The 26,764-nt window shown below is 36.5% G+C and overlaps 1 protein-coding gene across 3 annotated transcripts in view; it reads right to left on the bottom strand.

Moving 5' to 3' along the window:
- The window catches only part of BANK1 (B cell scaffold protein with ankyrin repeats 1), a 316,316-nt gene that overhangs the window by 161,499 nt on the left and 128,053 nt on the right, over positions 1–26,764 (bottom strand). For all 3 annotated transcript variants that reach the window (XM_058547580.1, XM_058547581.1, XM_058547582.1), the window contains exon 7: positions 17,168–17,364. In XM_058547580.1, coding sequence (XP_058403563.1) covers positions 17,168–17,364 — 197 coding nt within the window. The remainder of the gene's footprint in view (positions 1–17,167; positions 17,365–26,764) is intronic.

The raw sequence follows: 26,764 nt of genomic DNA, 5'->3' as shown, positions 1-26,764 counted from the left end.
TGTCAGCAAATGTGTCTGATCTAGAACTGTGCTTCACTCTTGTTCCCACAAACAGCTAATAAGACGTACTGGGGACAAGCTAAATTAGAGTCAACTGTTTGCCAGAATCGTTCCCAAAGCATCACAGCACTCAAGCTTCATTAGAAAATTTTAATCTCTCTCTTCTCACAATGACTCACTGTTCCATCTTTTCAATATCTGGAAAGATTTTTATTATGATTAATTTTTAAGAAGAAATAGATAAATATACACATATAAATATACACACACACATACTCTTTATATCAGCATCTCTCTTGTCCTGTTTAACAAACAAAAACATGTGGCCAGTGCCTCTTCTCTTTTTTCAGAATCATTAAGATTTATCTCCCTATTGGTCATTGCTAGTAACATACAAGCATGTGATTTCTTCAGTCTTTAAAAAACGGAAAAACTGGGGCCGGCCCCATGGCCTAGTGGTTAAGTTTGGCATGCTCTGCTTCAGCAGCTTGGGTTCAGTTCCTGGGCACAGACCTACACCACTCATGGGCAGCCATGCTGTGGCAGCGACCCACATACAAAATAGAGGAAGACTGGCACAGACGTTAGCTCAGGGCGAATCTCCCTCAGCAAAAAAAAAAAAAAAAAAAGAGGAAAAACAAACACCTCTACTAACCCCCTGTTCCCTACTAGCTACAGTACATTTTCTTTGCTTACCTTTACAGTAAAACACCCCAAACAATTGCTCTATCCTCACTAGCCCCCAGTTCCACTCCTCCTGTCTCTCTTGACCCTCTCTAATCATGTCACGGCTTTGTCACCTCTCCCACATCTCTGACTGCACCCCTGCTCTCCACGCACTTCCCACAAACTGCTCTTGATGGCCACATTGCTAAATCCAAAGGTCAAGTCTCTGTCCTTACTGAGGTGACCTATCAGTCAGCAGCATTTGACACTGTTGACCACTACTTCCTCTGTGAAATTTTTTTTTTCATTTGGTTTCCAGGTCATAGAGTTCCTGATGTTTCTTCCCACCTCAAAGGCTGCTCATTCTTGGTCTTTTCTGCTGGTACCCCCATCACCTCAACTTCTACACTCTGAAATATCTACTAGGCATTTCAAATTTAATTTGTCCAAAACCAAACTACTGATCTTCCCCAGAAAATCTGTTTTTCACACAATCTTCCCCATCTCAGTTCATGGCAATTCATTCCTTCCACTGCTTCCACCAAAATCCTTGGAGACATCAGTAACTACTCACTTTCTTTCACATTCCATTACCAAAGAATCTAAATTGTTGGCTCTCCTGTAAAATACCGGCACATTTCAATCTGACCACTTCTCACTATGTCTACCGCTGCCATCCTAGTTTAAGCAATCATTATTTTATCATCTATCTTCTGGATTATCACAATAGTGTCCAACCAGTTCTCATTCCTCCTGCCTTTGTCCTGTACAGCCTATTGTCAAAACAGCAGCTGGACAGTTAAATCAGAACACGCCTCTCTTCAAAATTCTCTAACAGCTTTCTTCCTCCAAAATCCACACCAATGCCTACAAGGCCCACAGATTCCGGCCTTTGCTCCCTTCCTGCCCCATCTATGCTGTGCTCCTTCTCTCTCGTTCACTCTGCTTCAGTAGCATTGGCCAGCTGGCTCTTTTTTGGACATGCCAGGCACATCTACCTCAGGGCCGCTGCATTTGCTGTGCTGTTTTCCCTTATTGGAACAGTGTCCTCCCAGATATCTGCATGGCCCTCACAGCCTGCAGGTTGTTACAAAAGGCTGCCTGCTCGGCCAGGGCTTCTCTGACTACTCCTTTCAAAATTGCCTCCCCCAACTCCTCCCACGCACCACCCTGCACAACGTGGTCTTTCCTATTTCTTCTTGGACATTACACACTAATGTCCATCTGACACCATATATCTTAATTATTTATTTGCTTTATAAGGTCTTTTTTCTCATTAGATTTTGAGTTCCATGATGACAGAAGTTTCAGTCTATTAATTGCCCCTGTTTAGAACAATACCTGGCACCTGATAGGTACTCAATAACTATTTGTTGAATCAAACAATAAATTGATTTGCTAAACTAAAATTGGAGAGACCACTGATTTTCTGGCTCAAGCAAGAGTTGATTAATTTATTTAAAACAAATCCAAAATTTAGCCTTCAACTGGTACCATCCATTTTCCTTTTATACTATATTTTTAGAGGCAAAATAAGTCAGACATAATCTTTAATTTCTCACATCCATATATATCACAAGGAAGGTGTTGCTACAAAAGGAGAGATGAAGAAGAAATCATACTGCTTGGCTCAGAGCTATTATATTTGATGAATACTCATTTAAAAAAAAATACATAGTTCTGCACTTTCCTCGTATGTAATCTGACCTTGGAGAGACCTTTATATAAATTTAAAGTAGAAACCACGCACAATACCAGTCGAAAAGTATATACCCAGTCTACAATGGATTATATTAAACATCCCTTTCTGTCCTCAAGCAACAAGAATGTTGAAATTCAAAGCCAATTAATAGAGAATTTCCAAGACTCACATTTTCCCAATGAAATGTTAATTAATTTGCCTTTGCATGTTTTCATTCTGAAAGCATAACATCATTGTGTTTATTTGACAAGGGCTCCTCTCTACAGCCGTGGTGTCCATACTGATTGCTCTCAACAGCATTTGTGATGAATTCTGCCCTCGCTGAGACCGCATTGCCTTTTGACCGCTAGGCGTGGGACAGCTCTAGACTGTTCTGTTCTACACAAGCTAACGGACTTGAAAGAAGCCAGAGGAAAACAAAAGAACTCAAGTTTGGAAGGTTTCTGAGAAATCAGAAGTCTAAGAATTATAAAAACTTAGGACTCCGAGGGACTTACAGACCATTTAGCCACCACACGCAGAAGTGTGACCCTTGTTAGCATACTAGAGACCACCAGCGTCTTAGAAGTAAATACATCAAAGATAACGAATTATCTGTCTAGAATGCAATACTGTTTCAACCTTAAAAAAATTTTAATGATGTATTGATGATCTCTATTGGGTAGGAACTTAAGCACATATATAACCTATAAGTACTTCTATTACCTTCATGAATTGCCCTGTTACCTGTGGGTATTCAATTAATTTTAACTTAATAAGTATTAAAATCACTACCTACTGAGCCAATAGGTAATCAAAATAATATTGTTGCTTGTTCTCATACACCATGGCTGCATTCCAAGCAGCAATGGCATTTGGAACAACGAAGATCAGAGCAGAGATATTAGAAATTCTTCTGAAATACACATTTGCTGTGACTGAATTTGCCACCCCAGCTGTTTTCCATAAACTCTGAGATTAGGCCAGTGGGAGAAGGGCTTAAATTGTAGACTGAGGGGCTTGCTGTGGGTGTAAAGAAGGTTTTCCAAAAAGTGAGGATAAGTAGATATTCAAATAAATACTGCAAGATAAACCCCATTTAGGAATGAAATTATGACATCTCCTCAAAAGGCTAAGATTCTCCTCCGTCTGCGGTGGTGAGGCCTTACTTCTCAGGGTTCAGCTGTTGCTAGGACAAAAGTGCCCTCTAGGTTTATCAAAAGAGTCATTAATTCTTAAAACCATTTTTTTAAACAAAAAAATACTTTTAAAAAATATTGATTATACAATTGGAGTAAAAATATTTACTTCACAATTATGAAGTAAAGGAGAAAAGAACAGACCCTGTTATAAGAAGGATGACAAAAATCTGTCTTAGGAGAAATGAGTGTGCACCTTTTTTATGAGAAGATAGTATTTCTGATGTAGAAAACCTGAATCATGGAGATAATACATTGTGCCTATTCAAAAAACTGGAAACAAAACATTCATTATATTTGTGTTACAAAATCTTTGCTTCATTGTAGTTAAGAGCTAATTCATTTAGGCTGATATAAACTGATAACACAATAATCTGTTTGATATTTGAGCTGGAAAGGAAAGCACTCAAGGACGATTCTGACATTTCACTCCTCGTGCTCTTCCCAGTGGTGCTGGCCTCCTTCCCCAAGGATGGTGCTGCATGGAGACCATCTGGGTGCTGTCCTGACCCTCGGTGTTTCTGCTGCCTTCTGTGCGGAGACAGAGTAAGGGATAAGAACCCAGGAAAACTTTTTTAGGGTTATATCATGTGTGTGTAAAGATTAGCTCTTCTAGGAACTTTATAAAAATATGAATCATTCATTACGTAGCAACACAGAAAGCAGCAGCCGTGACATCTGTGAGCAGTTCAAATAGGATTTCTGCTTGACTCTGTTAAACCAAACTAACACCACTGCGGGGATAAACTATTTTAAGCAGCTCCCTGGACTTAGCAGCCAGGAGAAATGTCTTTCCTAACAGTCATTCTATTGATGTACAGCCTAAGGACAATTTTCTCACTTAATAACTCATAGATCATAAAATAAATTTGGAAAATCACTTTCACATTTTCTCTGGTCTGAATTAAGCCGTCTCCTATATGTTGCGTTGAGCATGCAACCTGTGTAAAGAAACACATCAAGAAATATTTAATTAAAAATCAAGTATTTTCTGAGCATAACAGAGTAGGCAGAAATACCATAGACACCTGCCTCACCCATTTCTTCTGTTATACAAATGTCTCTTTCTTTCTCTCACCTTGTCGCTCCACTCTTTCTCTTTCTTTTTTCCCCCGTACACTTTTATCTGATTTTAGAGTTCAATGGGCACATTTTAGGCAAGTTCTAAAATCAAAACAATGAGAACTTTTGTTTTAGTGCATTTGCCATTTCTAAAACTTAAGACATTTATACAAAATTTTAATGATTAATAAACTTTAGTATCATGTATATGAAACAATCCATCAGTTGACTGAATTTTTCACTTTTTAATCACTTATCATATTGAAACAATATCAAATAAGTATTAGGTTAAATCTCTCTCTTCTTTGTCTGTGGTAATGCTTGTCTAGGCCGAAACATTATCAAAGCAGCACATTATGTGATTAAATGAATATTGTCGCTAAGTACTCTTAAATGTTACTATTTCTCTTTCCTTTCCTCAAGTCAGTCATGGATTACTCCCTAGAAGTACGGGTTTTGTAAGGCAGGTAATAAACCCAAACTAGGGAAGCAAATTTTCATCAGGGAAAAGCCCTTCTCGTCTTCAAGTCAGAGAACGTGAACAGGTTCACGTGGAGCTGCCGCTCCTGGATGTAGGGCTGTCCTGTCCTCAGTAGGGACGTTCAGAGGCTTTCTGCTTCTGTTGGCTCAGCACACATCTCCAACCTTGGGGCCGTCCTCCATGCTGTGGCCCTCATTCACCAACACCTGTTACCTTGCTCCTGATAAGCACCATTTGGGTTTCTAACTTGTTCAAATCCTCTTACACTTTTCAGGCAGGGCTGTGCGTGCTTGTTGGCGCAGGTGTTGGAATTTTCAGTGATCCCTCTCTGACAATCATCTTGAGGAAGTGCCAGGCGAGCGATTCCAAGTGGCAGCCTCTTGGGTTTGTCTCCAAAAGGATTCACCTCATGTAATATTTCTACTAAAAATTAGATTATCCGGTTTACAAGGAGTATGTAATAATAAATAAAGGAATTGAATGTAATTTTAAATTAAAACAACAGAATATAAAATGTTTTTACAATATAGCAAGTTTGTAAAAATAATGTGTAGCAAATATATGTATCTTAACAGCTGATACCAGGGGTCTTTTTAGGGATAAAGAGGACTTTCTTTGAATTCTGTGATAAATTGTTTGAAGAAGGAAAACGATATTTTAAGGACATAAATTGACAAGAATGAAATAAGATGACCAAACTCTTTGCAAGAGCAGAGAAATAATAAGGCCTGTTTTGGGGGAGTGTTTGGAGGCAAAAGTGCTGATCATTATTGGCGAGGATTAATGCCAAGGTCATTGCTACAGTGAGACTCGCTCATGGCCCTAAACCTACAGTGAAATTTGCTGTTCACACAGAGGTCTTCCATGAGTGGCATTTGTGTGGGAATGTAGAGAAAAGGTCAACACCGTCAAAGCTGGGAGAGCTGGAGGAGGATGCTACCATCCAGAACCTGAAAGTATAAGAAAGAAGCCAGAGCACGGAGCCAGGCACTATTAGGAAAGACGTAAGAAATCTCTTACCCCAAAATTTCTAGGGATAATTAGAATATGAGAGCCTCCTAGCTAAAAAATGGTTTTTGAGTCACTTAAATTTATTTAAATATCCAAAGATGAATGTAAGGAAACATATTAAAATGTGTAAAGTGCTTATCTCTAGACAGTGGGATTATAAACAACCTTTATATTTCTCTGTATTTTCCAAATATTCTAAAATAACCATGCACTATTTTTAAAAGAAAAATGTAAATGAATGCATTTTCTCATTGAAATGTACCAAATATGAAATTTATTTATTTCTGTACCACTATCGGTTTGAGATATATCAATGCTACATAAAAGAAAGTAGGTATGTATTATGTTTTATATACTTATCATGGAATTTTGTCTTCTGCATTCTTTAATCAGATTGCATGCCTAGACTTAGATCTACAAAAAGGGACAGGATCTACTAACAGCAGATTGAAGTCTATAAAGGCAAAACCTTCGCTTGGCACAGATAAGTGATACACTAATAAGAAATTTCTGATTTAGTGAGCTCTTTAAAATGGAGATGTTGATTTGTAAGTGGCATTCATATCCTAATTATTTTAAGAAACAAAAATGAAATCTGTGTCATTTCTCAGAAATTAAAATGGATGTATGATGATATATTTTGTTTTTAAAATATTAACTTGTTTATATATTCAAGTTGAATATATAAAGAATAAAGAATAAGAACTGAATAAAGAATAAGAATCACATTAAATTCTTAGAAAAGTAGATATATAAGTAATACAGTAGGAAAAACAAAGTAGATCTTTAGCAGATGTTTAGTTGCCTTAGTTGATGACAGACACAAGTTATTAAAAGTCAACAAATCTGTTGTCAACAATTTTACTTTTATTTTTACTAATAATAATTTGGACTATAATAATAATGATTCCTTTAAACGGTAACTGCTCGCTCTCTGTGTCTTTACTTTATGGTAGTCTGCATCAAATCAAAGACACCAATAAATGGCAATCTTGGTTTTTTTTGGCTATTTTGTTTTATTCTTTTTCTCCCTTGAATTGATAAATAATGACAGACATTTAGAAAACAGAATCTTTCCACAAAAAGAGCAGACTAAAGGAAAGAAAAGCATCTTGGTTAATTTCATCGCATTTTTCACTTTTATTTTTAGTAAAAAACAAATCCTATTGCCTAGGTTTCTAAACACCTACCACGAATGTGTATATCAGCTCTTTTGAGCACTAAAAACATTTCTTGGTATATATTTTATTAAAATCCCATATTAAACATCAAAGCTTTTTAAAAAATATATGCAAGGTCCTTCCCAGGTCATTTTTGTAAACAAATCAACAGATAATATATATTCTATGAAAAAAATCACATGACATGATGAGGCTTTCTGGTTAAGAAGTCGGAGCTTACGCATGCTCTGCCTTCTCCCCACAGCTGCACATCCCACTCCTCCCACCCCGACCCATCCTTCGTGTTTTCCCATTAAATGCTTCTTATGTAAATCCTGCTCATTATTTATCGTCTTAGGAAAAATTCCATGTGATTTCACTTGTTCCGATTATGACACTGCCTTCCATTTCGGGGTCTTTTAACATTTATGAGGATGTTTTGGACATTTTTATGTTCATCTTTTTCATCACCTGCTGGGACACTAGCGATCACTTTATCAGGAACAAGTTCAGCACCAATGAGAATGTCTTTTGCCTGAGGTACTTTGCTTCCTTGAGTACACTGCCACCAAAGGCCTTCAGCCTTAAGCATTCATGATTGAGGGAGAGGGATTATTGTACATGTTTTTCCTTTACATTGACATATTCTTTTTCCATTAAGTGAAAATGCAATTATAATCAGGAGTTGAATCCACGTGCTTCTCTACAAATCCCATAGCTGCTTTTTTTCCAGACAAGTCTTTTAACCCCAAGCAAAAATGACTGCATGCTGCTCCATTAGACATTGTTGCATTTAAATACAATATGCTATAATACAGGATAATATATTAATTTATTTCTTACATAATCACTTTGAGGGGGAAAAAAGTCTTCTATATGGTTACCATAAGTCACTTTTTAAAATCAAAATACTGATACAAAACTATTTAAAATTCCAGTTTAAACATATTTCCCAACTGAATTGAAGCCCTTTCATGCATGTAGGGACAGATTTTTCTCCTTTTTGGTTTCTGGGCTTCAATGCTTACAATCATATTTTTTTCATATAAGATTCAATAGAATTATTGCGTTCAATAGAGTTATCTGCGTATCACCAGAATATAAATAAAGATGAACAATGAAAGATAATACGTTAATGATATTCAATTTTAAGGAAGACAGAGAGACGCAGTAGTTTAAAAAAAGCATTAAATGAAAAGTAGTTGGGCTTAGACGAGAAATACGGCTCTGCCATATTAGTGCATAACCCCAAATAAATGACAGTCTTTGAAGTTCTGATCTGTAAAATGGGAGTAGAAATACCTAAATCACACAGATTAGTATAAGGATCTGATGTGAAAGTACCAAGCATAATGCTTGACACAGAAGAACTCAATAAAGGCTAGTTTGTTTTCTCTTTTTTCTCTTCCTTTCTTGAGTCAGATCTATATGCAACAAGAAGGAGCTTGAGCTAGATGAACTTTAAGAGGCCTTTCAGGTAATGTTACAGGAACAAGGCCTCTGATCTCAAGAATCTTAAATCAGTAGACTTAATATGAACAGCCAATTCACAATTTCATGGCAAATGTTCACAATCAGAAAAAGTCATGACAATCTCCATTCTGATCTAGGATATTTTCATAGCTGTGTATTTCCATGTGAATGTTTTTTAAGATTTGCTCAAAACCTATGGTATTTACAATTCCACTATTCAAAATCATTCATTGAAATCATTCACAGTAATTAAGCTACTAGTCAGCAAATGCAATAAATAGTATCCTCATGCTCAGTAATTGGTCACTGGCTGAAGAATTTATTAAATGGACAATAACAAATGTGAAATGAAACTGCTTACTTCTCTGATATTCACAAGACAAGTATAGGATCTCTTTCCCACCCTTGCCATTTGCAATAAAATAACACGCACAGACTTTATCAAGCAGTACCTGCTACGTAAATGCCTAATGTTGCTAGGACAGGTGTTCTACAAATTAGAAAACTGGCAAATCTAGACATTCTATCTCTAAGAAAATACATTTTAGTAAAAAAATAATATAAAAATAAAATCATAAAATAGCTCTGGATATTTAGATAAATAATGGGAAAATACGTTGGATAATGTTTTAATGCATTGCATTGGCCTGAATCTAGTTCTTACAGGATAAGAGAAAAGTTGTTTGTGGAGGATTTGGAGAGTCTCAAGAAGATTGAGTGTGGGTGTTGACAGTAAAACACTGGAGTGTTTGCCAAGATCAAAACCACTTGTACTGTGATAATGAGCAGCTTTAAACGTTTCCTTCACTAATAGTAAGTTCCTGGAAGCTACCAGATTTTTTTTTTTTTTCAGTTTAATGTTTCTTCTGTCTGAATTTTATTTTCCCATAGTCACTTCTCTTAAAAAACTACAGCAAAATAACATTTATTTCTGATCTTAGATGAACTTATCCAAATAAAGCTTTTACAAATTTTTCCTTAGGAGAAGAGTCTTTGCTATTGTTATTATTCGATAAACATTTATTATCTACAACCCCAAGACATCATGCTAAGTGCAATGGGGAATATGGAATAAACAGAGCATAGTACTTCCCTCTGGGAACTGAGAAGTTGACAAAGCAACACTGATTGATTGGCTGATCATTTCAACACGTATGTAGTGAACCCATATAGCATTTGCCAAAAACTGTGTTAAGTACTATGGACACTGTGGTAAATGAGATAAAACTGCCCCTGGCTTCATGGAATTCATAATGTATTGGAGAGACAGACATGAAAAAAACCCACAAAAAATAAATAAAAGTAAAAAACCTTTCACCAGTATTTAGTTTAAATTACAGTCATGAGCCACATAATGATGTTTAAGTCAATGAAGGACCACATATATGACGCTGGTCCCATAAGATTAGTACCATATAGCCTAGGAGTGTAGTAGGCTACACCACCTAGGTTTGTGTAAGTACACGCTATGATGTTCACACCACGATGAAATTGCCTAATGACGCATTTCTCAGAACGTGTCCCATTGTCCTTAAGCGACACATGACTGTATAAGAAGTTCCACAAAAGAAAGGGCCCTCCAAGACTGAATGATACATAATAACAGTTAACTTTTACTGAGTGCTCATTATTTGCCAGGTATTGTTGCACCTGTTTTACACATACTTACATTTAATTATCATAACAATGCTACAAAGGACAGTGTTATCTTAATCTCCATTTTACAGCTGAGAAAACTGAAGCAGAGAGAGATTGTGACTTACTCAAGGGTATATGGCCATAAAGTAGCAGAGCCAATATTTAGACGCAGACAGGTGGCTCCGGCGCACATGCTCTCAGCCTCTATCACATACTTTTCCTAGATTATGCTAAAATTTACAAAGGAGATTAGAGGTGTACAGTGGAGGTACACACCTATAGCCTCTTTCTAGGAAACTTTCCTGGAGTAGATGGAGTTTGAACTGAGATTTGGGCATGGTTAAGAGATCAGGATATTTTACTTAGGAGGAAGGGCATTCTAGGTAAATGTAATAGCTTGACATAACGTAATGAAGGAAGGACAAACGGACTTTGGTGGCTGAGGTATACAATTAAAGGTGAAGCTACAATGGTGCGCTGGGCTACACAGTGGTGGGTCCTCAGTAGGCAGCCTATTATGCGATGGTTTGATGCCACAAAGACTGGGAAAGAAGATCTGTTAGGAGGCCTTTTCAAGACGGCAGACCAAAAGAGAGACAATGAAGATACAAACCAAGGGAGCCACAGAAAGAATGAAACAGAGAGACAGATGCAATAGATTACATGTGAGTACAACTGTTAAGATATGGTGACTGAATTGATGGTCTGGATGGGGTTATACGAAGGAGAAGGAGGCTATGAGAATGGGTTCAAGGTTTAGTCACACATATTTTTAGCTGAGTGACTTCAGGCAAGTTACTTGCTCTCTATAAGTCTATTTCCTCATATGAAAAATGAGAAATAGTATACTTATATGCGTATTGGGAAGCTCAAATGAGATAACGGAATTAGAGAGTTTTGCACAGGGTTTGCTACATAGTATCCATAAGTGGCATTTATGATTATCTTGAAAGAGTTGCAAACGAAGTTTTAGGCCAAGTCAATAAGCAGATAATTATGCCATTAACTGGGTATGAGGGAAAAGGATCATTTGGGTATGTCGAGATCTAAATGCTTGTTCCATATCCATGTGGACACATTCAGCTTGCAAACTGAAACCGGAGTCTTAAGTTAGGAGTGAGGTCCAGGTTAAAGGCAATGATTTAGTTATCAATCATAAGAGAAGACTATGTAGAAAGAAGCTTAGCTGATGGGGTAAGAGAAGAAAGTCTCAGGGGGTCAGTGGAGATTCAGGAAGAGGGCTGGATCAGGGAAACCAGTGCCAACGCCTGAGCCAAAGTACATCTGAGGGAAATCCAAAAGAGCTGACAGAGGGTAGATTATTCACGGCCTTTGACAGAGCAGCTTCAGCAGCAGGCTGAATGCAAAGCTTTGATTGTTAGGAGGAAAGAAATGAGTAAATGAAGAGGCAGCTGGTGTAGACCATTCTTTCAGTTAATTCTGGTACTGAAAAAGAGATTGAAGAGAAAGCAAGGTTGTTGGAAGTGTGTGTGTATATGTGAACATGTTTGTTCAGGGAAGAATCTAATGGAAGTATAAAGAGTATAATGGGAGAGATTAATGATGAAAAAGAAAGGGAGGGTGTGATTGATGGCGAGGTCTAAAGTTCACATGAATAACAATAAATCAAAAGAAACTAAGGTGAATGCAATATCATTTATTGCGGATCTACTATATAATTAATGCTTTCACATTTATTTCATCAAGTCCAGTAAGGAATTATTTTTCCCATTTGCAGATAAAGAAACTGAAGCTAAGAGAAAATGAAGAGGTTGCCCAAGGATGCAAACTTGATATTTGATGAAGTCAGGATTCAAATCTAGACCTGGCTCAATCCCAACGCACTATGAGCAGAGAAGAATGGAAAATTTGACATACAGGAGAGGGGAGTTGAAGGGGTTGAACAGGATGTTTAGAGCTGCAGAAGCAGGGCATCAAAGCTGGGTTTGAGGACTTGAGGAAGAGTAAATTCTGCAATAGCCTCTGTGGTGCATTTAATGGAATTTTAGGTAGAGACTGCTAAGTAGCCCCCAAAGCATAACTGAGACATGAATTTGTAATGCATGCAGTCAAGTGTAGTTATATGACTTGTTCCAGTTTCTCCAGTTCTAACAGAACATCAGTATTAAACAAAGGCCAGAATTCTAAAATTCATTGTAGGCTGGCCTATTAAAAATACATGCTGAAGATAGCAGTTAGGCTATTTGTCTATGAATTCTCTAAAACTAAACTTTAAAAAACATCCTGAATACAGAGAGAATATGACCAATTATTTTATTTAAAACATGGGACCTAGTTAAGGCTATTATTGGGTAAGTGAGATCAAACAAGTCCTTCAACTTGACACTTGCATTCTGCCTCATCAACGAGAAAATACATGCCAAGCACCTCCTGTGCACCTGACAGCGAGGGGCAGGGGAGCCCATGACCCATGATCAGACCTAGACCTAGAAAGAAAAATTACATGGGCAAAGCAGGGTATGCTGCCATTTAGACTCAATCAGCATATACTAATACATACTAAATTAAATGGAACAATCTACTAGAGACCAAATAGTGTATAAAGTACCAGATGAGCAATGCTAAGAGCAAAGCTAAGAATGAGAAAAATAAAGGGCCGAGAAGAGTGAGTGTTCAGTGGCCTAAACGTAAAGCTTGACTTCTGAATAACTGGTTCTCTACCCCAGTCAGTCAATCATTGAGGATACACTAAGTGCTTCACCATCTGCCTCTGTACCTTCATTCCAAACCCTTGACCATTTGAAAAAGATCAGGGTCATTGTCAGCCAGACACTAGAGGGCAATAGAATCTCTCTTGCTCTCTCACACACACCACTCACACACACATATGAACCCACTGTCCACAGGGGCAAATAGCAGTGTGGGGGTAAATCAGTGAGAGCAAGGTGTCACAGGAATCCCATCGCATATGTGAGCAACAGAAAGATTCTCAGCCAGGAGTCCTCCTGAAAAGCCAGCTAGATAAAGTTCATGGAAGGCTGATTTTCTATTTCTTAAATTTAATTGAAGAATATTTATGATTCAGATCTTATTAACATATAAACCAAATTACATGAATGAACACTGTGGTGGAAGAAAAAAGATCCTGTCTGGACATTGTTCCTGAGATAAACAAACATGTGTTGGTTCCCCAATTCCATAGTTGGCCAAGGGAGGAGTACATATTTTCCTGTCTATTTACACACTGATGTTAACTGATGGAGATGGATTGAGTGATATTCTCAAGATAATCCAAGAAAATATCACTTATTTTGCTTAAAACACTTTCTAATTTTTGTTGTACACTTTATCTTAAATCACAAAGTATCTCTTAATCTGTGCCCAAGTTCCAGTTTATTTGCAATTTTTCAGGTATTTTTGATTTAAAAGATAAGTTTTTTGAGGAGTGAATTAATCATCAATATTGCTAATCATTATTTGAAATAGTCTGGAATTTCTTCAAGATTAAGCACATTGTGGTTTACACTCAATTGTGGATTTCAAAACCAACCCTTTTGCTCCTTGTCCAGTCACCTTTCATATTAATTCTCCCAGAAGACATTGTCAGAAACTGAAAATTGAGTAGTTTATTTGAAAGACTTTATGGATTATAGAAATACATGGTATTATTATCTATAGCGGTATTGAAATCATGAAAGAAGTGTAGGTGTTAACTAGATAATTTTATAAAAATGTGAAAGCTACTCATTCATAATGAATAGGCTCTATTCATAGATTGCATATAGGTTATTAACCTCTCAAAGAAAAAAACATCATGAAGAAACCTAAGGAATGTGATTTGACATTACTTCTCCTCTTCCTCCTTCCTCCTCCTTCTTCACATAGCTTACACCGAGATATGGATGCCACTTGTTGGTTTATGAAGGCTTGCTAATGATTCTCTTTTTTTCTGTATTTTAAACATCATTATTGGAGGCTGGCCCGGTGGCGCAGCGGTTAAGTGCGCGTGCTCCGCTGCGGCGGCCCAGGGTTCGCAGGTTTGGATCCCGGGTGCGCACTGATGCACCTCTTATCAAGCCATGCTGTGGCGGCGTCCCATATAAAGTAGAGGAAGATGGGCATGGATGTTAACCCAGGGCCAATCTTCCTCAGCAAAAAGAGGATTGGCATCGGATGTTAGCTCAGGGCTGATCTTCCTCACACACACACATAAAAAATCATTATTGGCTTTTTCTTTTTACCTACTTTATTCAGTGATGATCAAATTCACTGTGTTGTGACTCCCTGTGAGATCCTAAAACGAAAAATCTTTCACTCATGGAAGATTAGCAAGAATTGAACAAATCAGGGGGCAAAATGTTGTTTGAATTTAAAAACATATATTTCTTCCATACAGAATGTGGTCCCGTGGTGTCTTGTAAACTTTAAACTTGAAGGAATATTGGCTCCTTTCAATAATTCTAAAACAATAGTTTATGGAAAATTTGAATGCATATGTGACAATCTTAGATTTGTCAGAACGTGATTATAACACTAAAGCTATGTATATATTATTAAACAAGCAATAAAGTATTTTAGCAGCATAATGAGATTGCACATTTTTTCTCTATCAGGTTTAGATATACTCTTAAAAAGACATAGCTACCATAATGTAGAATATATAATGTCAGCATGTGAATATCTGCCATACTTTCTCTAAGAAAGTATGGATTTATTTTAAATAAAATTGATAATTAGAAGAATAAATCAACAGGAAACATACTTTTCCATGTGTGTCATGACCTAATACATGTGTTCCCATTTCCTTAACTACACGTTTGCAAAAAGGCCTTTGGCAGCCTGCAAAGTTATTGTACCTAAAATTATCAATAGCAATGAAATGCCCTTATAGACTGCTGTCCCTTGCAACAGCTATAGTCACTTCCTTACTGACAGCAGAACATTCACAAAATAGTTGATCTATCCCACCTATAATGGCAATGTCTACCTACTATAGACATTCTGGCAAAATGTAACAGCTCACAAAGAGATGAAATATACAAAATCATTTAACAAATTTCATAGAATAATTATCTAGTATAACTCTGCAAAATTAGCATGCAGCCAGCATAAAAGAGTGAATGGTCACCTAAAGACAATGATAGCAATCTAGTATCAGTGCTATTATTGCAGGAGCAGAGGTATAAATATCCAGAGGATGTGAGAGAGAAAAAAGAGGCATTTCCCACATCCATCAAATCCTACCCTTGTACTTACTTTCATATCTACTGTCAGCATTTACTTTCATATCTGCTGTCAGCATTACCCACTATTGTGTTATTTATGGAACAGTTTGCACGGGGCTGCATCTGTCAAAAGCTGAGTCCTCACTGGAGAACCAGAAATGGAAGCATCCCTCTGAAAATCAGAGTTTATCTTAGAAAGTAACCATGTATGCTGAAGACTTTCAGGGGAAATTTTAACTTAAGTTCACCAGTAGTTAAAAATTCGAGAACAGTTTGTAGCGAATTGAGACAGGCACCAGGAGGTATTTAATAACAGCATTATGGACAAACATGCAAGGCTGAACTGACTCACTGACTCACCTGAGACTGACGCCATGTTCACTGGTCCAAACTACAGACCGTGGATAACTACTACAATGAATGTACTTGTCTATGTGAAAATCATTAGCTAAAAATCTTTCTAGGAATAAAAATAATGCTTATTCCTGATTTGAAGGACACAGAATAAAGACTAATAGTTTATTAATTTTATTACAAACTTGATCTTCTGTATTTATTTTTAAATACAGGCAAAAGATATCCTATTGCAATTTCAGATAGTGGATGATATCCATGCCCTTCTAATAATTATTTTGCTATTTCTTAAAAGTAGGGGGAAAAAGTTACATTGGTTGTCATTTTGCTTTCTGGAAATCTCAAATACCAGTGATTTTTAGAAGTCCATTATCACACTGACTTAATCTAATAATCAGAATAAATGCTAAAAAGACCAGAAGCTATTTATAGTATTTCAATGTTCTATATTAACTGTTCATGGGCAATAAAATTATCTTCTGAGAACCCAAAGACAAATTCTGACATATTCACCAACACAATCATTGTTCTATTATATTTTCCAAAGAGCTATCAGAAGTAAAATTCACTTTCTCAAGCAAAATGTGCATACCTTTGCTACAGACAGAAAATAACTGCTTTTCTGAAGTTGATTATGGAAACACAAAGTGTGTTTTATGTATTAAGGTAATATCCCCTCCTTCAAAATCTCCCCTTGGTTGCATTCTTACAAAACTAATATCCTTCAAAGAGTGTTCTGAAATTTCGGGCTTCAACCTACATAATAAGGATCTGGGACTTAGAGAGAAAAAGAATCATGAGGAATAAATTTAAGCAACGTGAATTAACTTTTTATTGAGTAGACTTTTTTGAATGATTATCAAAATGTATTCCTTTAACCTAATAACTATTGATCTCATTCCATCTGCCTAATTGTGTCTTACTTAGAGTCCTGAATAAAAGAGTAAGGTCATAGGTTTTCATTTCCTTCTCACCACCTCTTCCCCAATATGGAACAGGCTGTGTAGAAGCCAGAAAGACCAGATCAGCTTCCAAAAGGGCTATTTAGGGTGGGAGTGTGGAGTCAGAGCTGGTTCATGGCAATACTGAAACAAGTTGACTCATCTTGTAAGATGCTTCTTAAGACAATGGCTGACACTATCAAGTAGCGGTGCAGTAGCGTCACTTTCACAAGAGCAGTGTGCATGTGCACACACAGACACATATTTATTTTATAGGAACAGTTTTAGAGATAAAATGGAAAAAAAAATCCTTACTGAAAAGTCTTCAAAGATTTCCTTGAGTTCTCTGTGCCCATGTGCTTCAGCGATACGTGCTGGATCTGAGCCCTCCGAATTTTCCACCTTAGACGCCCAGGTTGCTCCTGAACACCGAAGCAAATGAATAGCCAAGCTCTTTAAGCCAAATTTTGCTGCACAGTGGAGAAGAGTTGGAAGTTCTTTGAAATGAGTACCTGTAAGCATAAGAAGTAATAGAATTTAGTATGTTTTTATCATATCTGCAATCCCATAAGGAAGAGTTGAACACAATTGCCTCCTAAAAGTAATTCCCACAAAGCAGAGCAAACTTAGTGTGATCTTGCATATAAGAAACCATCAGTGGTTTTAGCAATGTAGAATCTCCCCCTTTCTATTTCTCATCTTAACATAAATATAAACTAATATTCTCACTAGCATTAATACCTCACTCTTACTTGTGAAGTAAGTTTAATTTAGAAAGGCACATCAACCTCTTACATGTAAACTCAACAAAACAAAAACATTATATTGTAATAACTCCTTTTGAATGTACTTCTACATTAGCCAAACACTAAATAACAAAACTAAACAAGTTCGTCTATAAAACCTTTTTGTGTTTTCTACTGCCATGCCTAGGTTGCTTCCTTCTGAAGTTGAAATGAACATGAAATTCCTGGAGGGGTTATATCAGATTTCTCTGTGAAATTGCTCTTTCAAAAAGTAACTGCAACAGAAAATAGAGCTCAGCACTTTCATAAACATCTTCAGTATGGAAATTTCCATCAGGATTTTACAGCTTTCAAATCAATGTTTTGGAGTTTGAATTTCATAATTGCTTATTAGCTATCAATTAGAAGACATGGATTAATTATGCATAACTATATAATGATGAACATAAACTGCTATCCCAATGACAAAGCACACAGACACACCGATGAGTGATGGTTTGTCATTATTCTACACTTTCACACGTAGCTGGAAAAAATGTATTAGAGAAATTACACACCAGTTTACTTGAAAAGCTGTGGTGTTATCAGAGCAAACAATGTGAAGACTTAGAGCAGCAACAGAAACAAAAGCATCAAAGAAAAAGACAGTTCTCTTCCAGCAAAATTCTAAAGCAATGAAAACAGCCACGTCATAATGTCTTGGAAAACTTTGAATCTGGTCTCATTTACCTCTTTGCTATTTTTGTAGACCAAAAAAAGAAAAAAAAGGAAAAGAGAGGGGAATTAAACCTTTAGTTTTGAATTCACTTGAGTGTTTCAGGGCCGAATAAATTATTCTGTTTGTTGGTTTGTATGTTTTAACAGAAAACAAAAAAAAAACAAACAAAAACCTTCAGGACATGTTAAAAACTTACTGTATGGAAATATTTTACCCTTCAAAATGTGTTAGCACTAAATAGCTGTAGGTAAATCTATGGTCATAGTTCAATGATAAATGCACTGGTCCCTTTTATACACTGTGCAATGAGTCAAAAATTACCAAATATTTTATGAAGATAGACTAAGATGAGCTTATGAAAGCTGAAACTGTGTAGGGTAGGTACCAATTTTCAAAATAAAAATAATGTATTTTCTTAAAAAGGTATTAAGATATAATTTTCTATTTATTTACATTAAAAAGTATTATAAAATATAATTTTCTGATATAATTAAACCAGTCTAAAGTTAACAAAGAAAAATATTTACATTATGATGTCAGATTTTTCCAAGCCCTTGGTAACCTCTCTCTTTGTCACACCATGCAATATACAAAAAACAATCATCACCTGCCAATAAATGCTTTATGCATTGTTCCTGCACACTGCTATTCTGGTGAACTTTTAAAACTGTCAATGCAGCTTAAAATGTTATTTTCACTAGTAAGTGTTTAATCATTATAGGAATACTTTCATCTTTTAACCTCACTGACCTCCCCAGTCAGTAAATTCCTCAAGTTTAAGGTAATATAATATTAAAAACAACAACAAACTAAGAATCTCTCCATTTTTGTACACCAGAAAGAGTGACAAGGACTGCGAGAAGTGGCCGTGGTTTTTCAGGGTGCATTTCTTGACAGTCTTCATTCTCTGAACCATGTTTTCTGACACACAAAAGGAGAAGCTCAGCTGATCTAAGATTGCACTGCTGACGCTAAAGGAGACCACAGGCGTGGAGCTTGGCTTCATTTTCCATTTCTTTCTTTCATTTGTAGTGGTAGTTTTTTAAAAGCCATTAGGCTACCAGCATGTTCTGTGAAGGTATAGATACGAGAGAGCTTTGGAGGACATCTTTCCAGTTTCCTACCCAGGAACAGAATTGTGCTCCTAGAGTCTATAAGAGATGATCTTCTACATACTGCTCGAACACCTGTAATGACAGTGTTCTTTATTCCCTATGGCAGCCTGTTTCTTGGTTAGACAACACTGATTATTAGACAGTTATTACCTCTGTTGAGCTGAAATGTATTTCTTCTAAATTCCCATATCTTCATATCCTTTGGGCAATACAGAATATGATAGTTACAAAAGCACAGGTTAGAGTCAGTTGGTTCTGCCATATGTTCACCATGTGAACTTCAGAAAGCTACTGTCTGAGCCTAGCTTTCTCATCCAGATTTGTAGGGCTATTGAGATAAGTTCATGACTTAAACATAAAAAGTGCCCAGCAAGGGCTCTGAAACATAATAGGCATTCAGTAAATATTAGTTTCCTTCCCTTTCTCTCTTCTGCATCAAATTGTTTAAAGCATCCTTGTCCTAATTCATCTTTGCTCCCAACTTATGATCCCTAATTCTTTTCATTATTCCAAAGTACTTACCATTCTGAGTGCTTGACCCAGAATACTGGGTCCTTTATAAAATGATGACTCAGTTTCAAAACTGCCCAAATGATCATTTACAGCAATCCCTTTCATTGTCTTGGATGAGGTTATTTTGCCTGCTTATTTTCATTAAGTAGGAAATGCTCAGCCTGCTAATGTACTTGGTCAATAACTAGAAAATTTTTAATTTTTTTAAATTAAAATGAAGTTAACCTTCCAAAGAATTTGAAATGATTCACAGGAGCTATATTAGTTATTTTAATATTAATTAAATCATGATCTCTAGCATTATTTTTGCAGAACATAAAATTAAATATACTTAGTATGTGCATATAATATTATATTAATATATACGTATGATATTTATATATGAATAAAGGTATTTATGTCAATGAAATTATGATTATGCTAAGAATTAGTTTGGGTTTTTAAGTATCATATTTTTTATAAAATCATACCTTTTATATTTTCACCTTGATTTGATTATGAGAATTTGAGATATGAATGGGTCCCTCTGTATCTGGAACAGGCATGTTTGTAACAGCATAAGATGAGGAAGTTCTTTATTTTAAAACAAGTTTGCTGGGGGAGGTATCTTCTATCCTGGGCATTCATTCAGTGTCAGACAGTGAGTGTTGATCAAATAGTGCACCTGCGACTTGGGAGTATTACATGCTGTCCTTGCTATTCTTCAGGGCTTAATTTAACTCGAGATCACATGATCACTAATGTTTTGGCTTAAAACTATTTATGTCTCTTTTAACTTTTTTAAAAAATTTTAAAGTATAATTTACATTTAAAAATGCACTGATCATGAGTTCGGCGAGTTTTGACAATTGTACACACCCACGTAACCACCACCCAAAACAAGCTATAGAAAGCTTCTATCATCACAGCAAATTCCTTCATGCTCCATTCTAGTCAATTCTCCACTTCAGAGGCAACGACTTTCTAACTTTTATCAACATAGATAAGTTTCATTTCTTCTTGGATTTTATATAAGTGGAATCATAAAGTATATACTCTTGTATCCCATTGTCTTCTGGCCTCTATTTCTGATGAGAAGTCAGATGTCATTCTTAGAATTGTTTTCCTGTACGGAATGTGCTTTTCCCAACACATGCTCCCCATCCTCCACCTCACCGCCCATAGATACTTTTAAAAATTTCTCTTTATCTTTGATTTTCAGCAGTTTAACTACGGTGTGTGCAGGTATAATATTTTTGTACATATTCTGCTTGAGGGTTGTAGGGCTTATTGAATCTGTGGGTTGACGTTGTTCATCAATTTTGAATCATTCTCAGCCATTATTTCTTCAAATATTTTTCTGCTTCATTCTCTCTCACCTTTACTCAGGGAATTCAATTACACATATGTTAGATCATTTAATATTATCCTATAGAGCTTGGATTAGAACTTAAGTCAAACTAATACACGGATGTGTTGAACTTGTTCTTGTTTTACGGCTCTACTTAGATTCTGGATTTTTCTTCTCTTTTCCAGTTTGAATAATTTATTTTGAATGTCTTCAAGTTCACTGATTCTTTTCTCTTCTACGTTGTTTCTATAATTAACCCTATCTAATTTTAAAAAATTTTCTGATATTGCATATTTCTAGGATTTCCTTTTGTTTTTTATTATAATTTCCACTGCTCTGATGAAATTTCCATCCTTTTACACATGTTGCCCAACTTCTACAATAGACTCTGTAATGTGTTTATCACAGTTCTTTTAATGTCCCTATCTGATAGTTTCAACATCTGGAGCATTTCTGTATCTGCTTCTATTGACTATTTCTTTTCTTGACCATGGGTCACCTTTTATTCCTTCTTCATGTTTCTTGTAATGTTTTATTGTACGCTGAGTATTATTTTAAAGGACAGAAGCAAACAATATTTACCCCCCAAATAATGCACACCCTTTCTTTAGTCAGACAACTATACTCAGGAGCTGAGTCAAACTAATCTGTGGATGAGCTGAGCTTGGTCATTTTTGTGGCTTTATGTAGATTCAGTTAACCACCAGCCTCAAACATAAACCTCAAGTTATGAGGGCAGGATCATAACTTTCTTCAGCACAGCTTGAGATCTGAGTCCTGTTCAGACTCAAGTAATCTCTGCTGCTCTACAGACTGGCTACCAGCTTTCGGGTCACTGGATAGTTCTTTTTTCTCTCCAGTCTTGCCTCCAGACTTCTTCACATCAGAATCTCTCTCTCAGATTTTGTGGGGCCTCTGTAGTACACGCAGTTAAGGCAGACTGCTTATCATCCCAACAACTTGGATGTATTCCTTCGAGCTTTTATGCCTCTCTGTGTTTAGAACCTGGCTGCTGCTGCCTTCCATGTAGTGCAAGATTTGGTGGGATTTGTCTCAGCAATCCTGTCCCTCTTCCACTCTTCAGCAGCTACTGGTTAGCCCTCAGGGAAGCTGCAGAGTGTTTTTTCGGGATCTCTATCTGCTTTCCTGTCCTTCCCCAGCCATTGATATACAGCTCTGTGAACTTACGACAGCCTACAAAAGAGAGCTGTTGGGTGACGCAGACCCACTCTAGCTGGGGCTCCTGAGGATTGTTATCCATCACACTAGCCTAAGTGTAGCCAGTAAAAGTTTGCTAAATGTTCAGCTGGCTTCTCTTTACTCCCCATCAATAGCACGTTCTCATTGTCTTGTTGCTCTGTAAGGATAAGGAAGTCATGAATTTCTTCTCTCTTGTGAAGGGCTTGTCCCTTTCTGGAATTTGGTTCATTTAGGTTTCTTTTGTCATCAATTTACTGTTGGGTTAAAGAAGAGAAACTGATTTTGAAGATGATCTTGCTTATTCTTGTTGTTATAATGGGAACAATAGACTCTTGTGATGTTTACATCCTAATCAGAAGCAGAAGTCCTATTAGTCTTAGTTCATACACCATTTAGTAAATTTCTTAAACTCACAGCATTTATTTTACAGTTTATAATCTTTCTTATTAGATTAAAGTAATAGATTCCTTAAGAAGACACAAAAACCTTTTAGAATGTACTTAATTTGCAGTGTACACCTGCTTCATTTTATGGCAATTTTCATTTAATTAATCAAGATTTATTGTATCTGTTTTTATTATCAATGTGTAAATAAAGAAGCCATAATTCACATCAACGTGTGACCAGTTTGCTTTTGAGTTTTTTTCTGGACAAAATAAATTTTCAGTTTTCAGTTGCATTAGCCAATGTCTATCAAACGGTAATTTCAGAAGAACAGAATTAAATGTCTGGAGGGAAATTTTTCAAGGAAAATCCAATTTCATTAGTTTTGCAAATAAAATAGATGAGTTGGTATATAGTAAAGAAATTGAGTCATATATTTGCTCATGCAGAGTCATTTCTAAACAGTTCAAGGTAATCCCCGTAAAAGATGGCCAATAACAAGATTTGGTAATCAAACGAAAGCTTTCAAAAGATTAACCTAGCTCACCAGAATAATAAAATGGGAATATGCCCGAGGTTAGAAAATAAGCTTTAAAAATTTTAAAGTAAGATGAGTATGCAAACTGGAAGTGCAAGACCATGTAATCCATTTGTTCTCATAAATCACTATCTGGAATAGTAAATATTCACTCCAAATAGGATGACCTGGTGGCTACTGTAGCACACAACAAATAATGAAGCACACAACAAAAAGATAAAAAGTTAGGAGATCTGCATTCTAATCCCAGCTTAGCCACTAAATCTGTGGTGCTTAAAAAAGTTCCTTCCTCTCCCCAGACCTCAGTTTCTTCATTTATAAAATTAAAGGGTTGGGATGAGAATTGTAGGACTTTTGATATTCTTCTGGGCTAGAGGTCATGCCACAAATGGTTTTAGCCAACAGACTCTCTGGAGGGTAATTTGCCCAGGATGCTAATCAGATAATAATTAGAGGAGGAAGGATGATATTTGTGAAGGTTGAAGAAAGGTAATGATTTTCATTCCTTTCATCACAGGATTTGGAGTCTGAGGAAACGTTAGTATCCCTGAGGATCTGTAAAACAGAGCGTTGCTGGGTCTATGAATCTGACTGCTCTGGGATGGGAGGAGCACATATGCTACACATGAGGTGTCACTCTTCTTGCCCTGTCGAAATGGGAGACATATAATCCTATTTAGAATTTCAAGCAACAGGTTGCTTGAAAGGTTATCATATTTCTAAAACCCCGATAATGTAAACTAAATGCACAGGGAAATAATGGTCCATCAAAGTTCTTTGCTGCAGTTTTGTTATCTTTCACACTGAATAAAATTTAGGAGTGGGAAGTGCATAGATATACACTTTAGTATTAACTTCAATTTCATATTCACCTCATTAATGAAATTCCATTCTTATTACTAAAATAATCTCTTAACCATTTAAGAGAAAAAAATGAAAAGCTGTAACCATTTTGTATGTCTCTTGTTAATTGTCTCAAAAAACTTCATACAAGATAATCTTTTAAATTCTTTTAAATGTTTTAGTTAAAATGGTTAAATTCCTAATCAGCATTATATTCAAATAAATCCTGATTTTGTCTTAATAAATAAAGTTCAAAATAACACCTATTATTCTTTTAAACCCTAAAATTCTAAAACCTAATCTTATTCATTTTGAGAGACAATCTTGGGTAGTTAGTGCTTAAACATTTGGGCTTTGGAACCAGATTGTGTGGATGGAATTCCAACTCTAGCATTTACTAATAGTGTAATTTGGACAAGCTACTTGAACTTTCTGCATTTAAATTTTCTCAATCATTAAATGAGGAAAATAAAATCTGTTCAATCAGATATTAAGCCTATGTCCAATGTGTTCTCCCAAATAAATACAGTTGATCCTCATTATTTGGAGATTCCATATGAGCAAATTTGCCTACTCATTAAAATTTATTTATGCCCCCCCAAATCAATATGTGTGGCACTTGTGTGGTCATTCACGGCAGAGCAGTGAAAAATCTGAGTCACCCAAAATGCATGTTCCCAGCTGAGGTCGAACAAGACAACACTCTGCCTTCCTATTTCAGCTACCATGCTGTAAATAAATATCCATTTTGTGGTCTACATAGTGTCATATTTTTCACATTTTGTGGCTTTTTGTTGGTGACCTAGCTGTTTAAAAGGGCCCCCTGGCATAGTGCTGTCTAGTATTCCTAAGTGCAATAAGGCTGTGACGAGCTTTATGAAGAAAATAAGTGTGTTAGATAAACTTCACTTAGGCATGAGTTATAATGCTATTGGTGGTGAGTTCAATGTTAATGAATCAAAAGTATATATTAAATAATGTGTCTTTAAACAGAAACACACAAAACAAGGTTATGTATTGATCGTTTGACAAAAATGTGACCAGAGGCTTGCAGAAACCCAACCCTGCATTTTTCCTAGGAGGAATGCTTCAGTATTCTCTTATTCAGCGACTTCATAGAACGTAACTATTGTGAATAAGGAGAATCAATTGCATTTGAAAGCACTCTAGAGGCCCCTTTTCCCTTTTGGATCAGAGTTCAACATTGGTTTCCCATTGCACTATGGCCAGGCATTTTCAAAAGTATGGTGCCTTCTTTTCTTTCTTCCATACAGTTAAGGAGGCTCTGAGTGCAATCCTGTGGGCTGCTTCTCAGGGTGAGGCCAGAAAAGGCATGGGGCTGAAGGAGGAAGCTGTGAACATCCAAGCCCATGATTTCTGAGGAGTTCTCCCTGGCCATCTCTGTGTTTAGGACCCACCAAGTTAAAATCCAAACTGGGCATGGCTAGAGCCCATGCTGGCAACCACCTGGAGGTAGAAAGAAGAGTCCTGGGGCCGTGATTCTGTCTTGTTCATTCTCCTACTTGTCAGGCTTAGGCAAAACAACAGGAAAAACCTAGGATGAAAGTGAAGCCTTGCTCTGCTGTTCTCTGATGATATAAATTTCTTTGAGTGATAGTACATCTTTTTAATTTTGGTGAAAATTCTGCATTTTCTTGTAACTGAATGTTTAAGATTTGGGAGTTTTATAAAACTATAAAAATAGAATTCTGGAAGATTGATGTTCTGGCATGCAAGACATCTGAATGATGAATTGACAAGAAGCATGAGAAATGAACGGAGCCTGTAACCTTGAATCCAGAAAGAGTTCATTGTTCACTGAATATCCTAATAGATAGAATCCACCACAAAACTAGCAGCAGTAGTAATAAGAGGAAGAGAAGGAGGAAAAGTGGAAGAAGGAAGAGAAAGGGAAGGAAATGTGATGGCCAATGAACGGAGTTGAGAAGTAGGGAGGTTAGCCACCTGGTATTAAGTGAGTAATAGCAGAGCAGCGGAACATGGAAGAGACAGGTGGGTGCAAGACAGTTTTGTCCCAGAGGAGGAGAATTTGGGGACACACTGTAAAATGTCTTTTTATCCAGGGCTGTGGGACAGGAATAGCCAGGGTGAAATAAAGCAACATGCAGATTAAGACTGAAGCAGGCCATGAGGCCACAATGAACAGCCCGGGAGCTTGCAGTCCATGTCTGGAGGTAATGTTAGGAAGCAAGGAGGACGTGCCATTCTTATTAGCAGTTCTTGGAATTGGCACCAACTAAAATTAAATCCCACAGCATTTGAATAGGTTTATTATTCACTTTCCACTATCAAAGTCAGACAGTGAGGAGGTAATAAAAAGAGTGGGGCTGCTCCACGTTTAAGCAGCCCAGACAATCTGTGGCTGACCTCTGGTTAAATAAGAAATCTCTAGAAACTTTATTTCTATACATGTGTAATTGTATTCTATTGTCTATTCTATTTAAGTGTTCACTTAAAAAATACCTTCTGAAAGTTACAAACTTTGTCTCTGCTAAATCTTGACG

This window comes from Diceros bicornis, chromosome 8 (assembly GCF_020826845.1).
Source record: "Diceros bicornis minor isolate mBicDic1 chromosome 8, mDicBic1.mat.cur, whole genome shotgun sequence".
NCBI classification, from domain to species: Eukaryota; Metazoa; Chordata; class Mammalia; order Perissodactyla; family Rhinocerotidae; genus Diceros; species Diceros bicornis.
The sequence above is the reverse complement of the archived record's forward strand: the minus strand, read 5'-3'. Positions and strand labels throughout refer to the sequence as shown.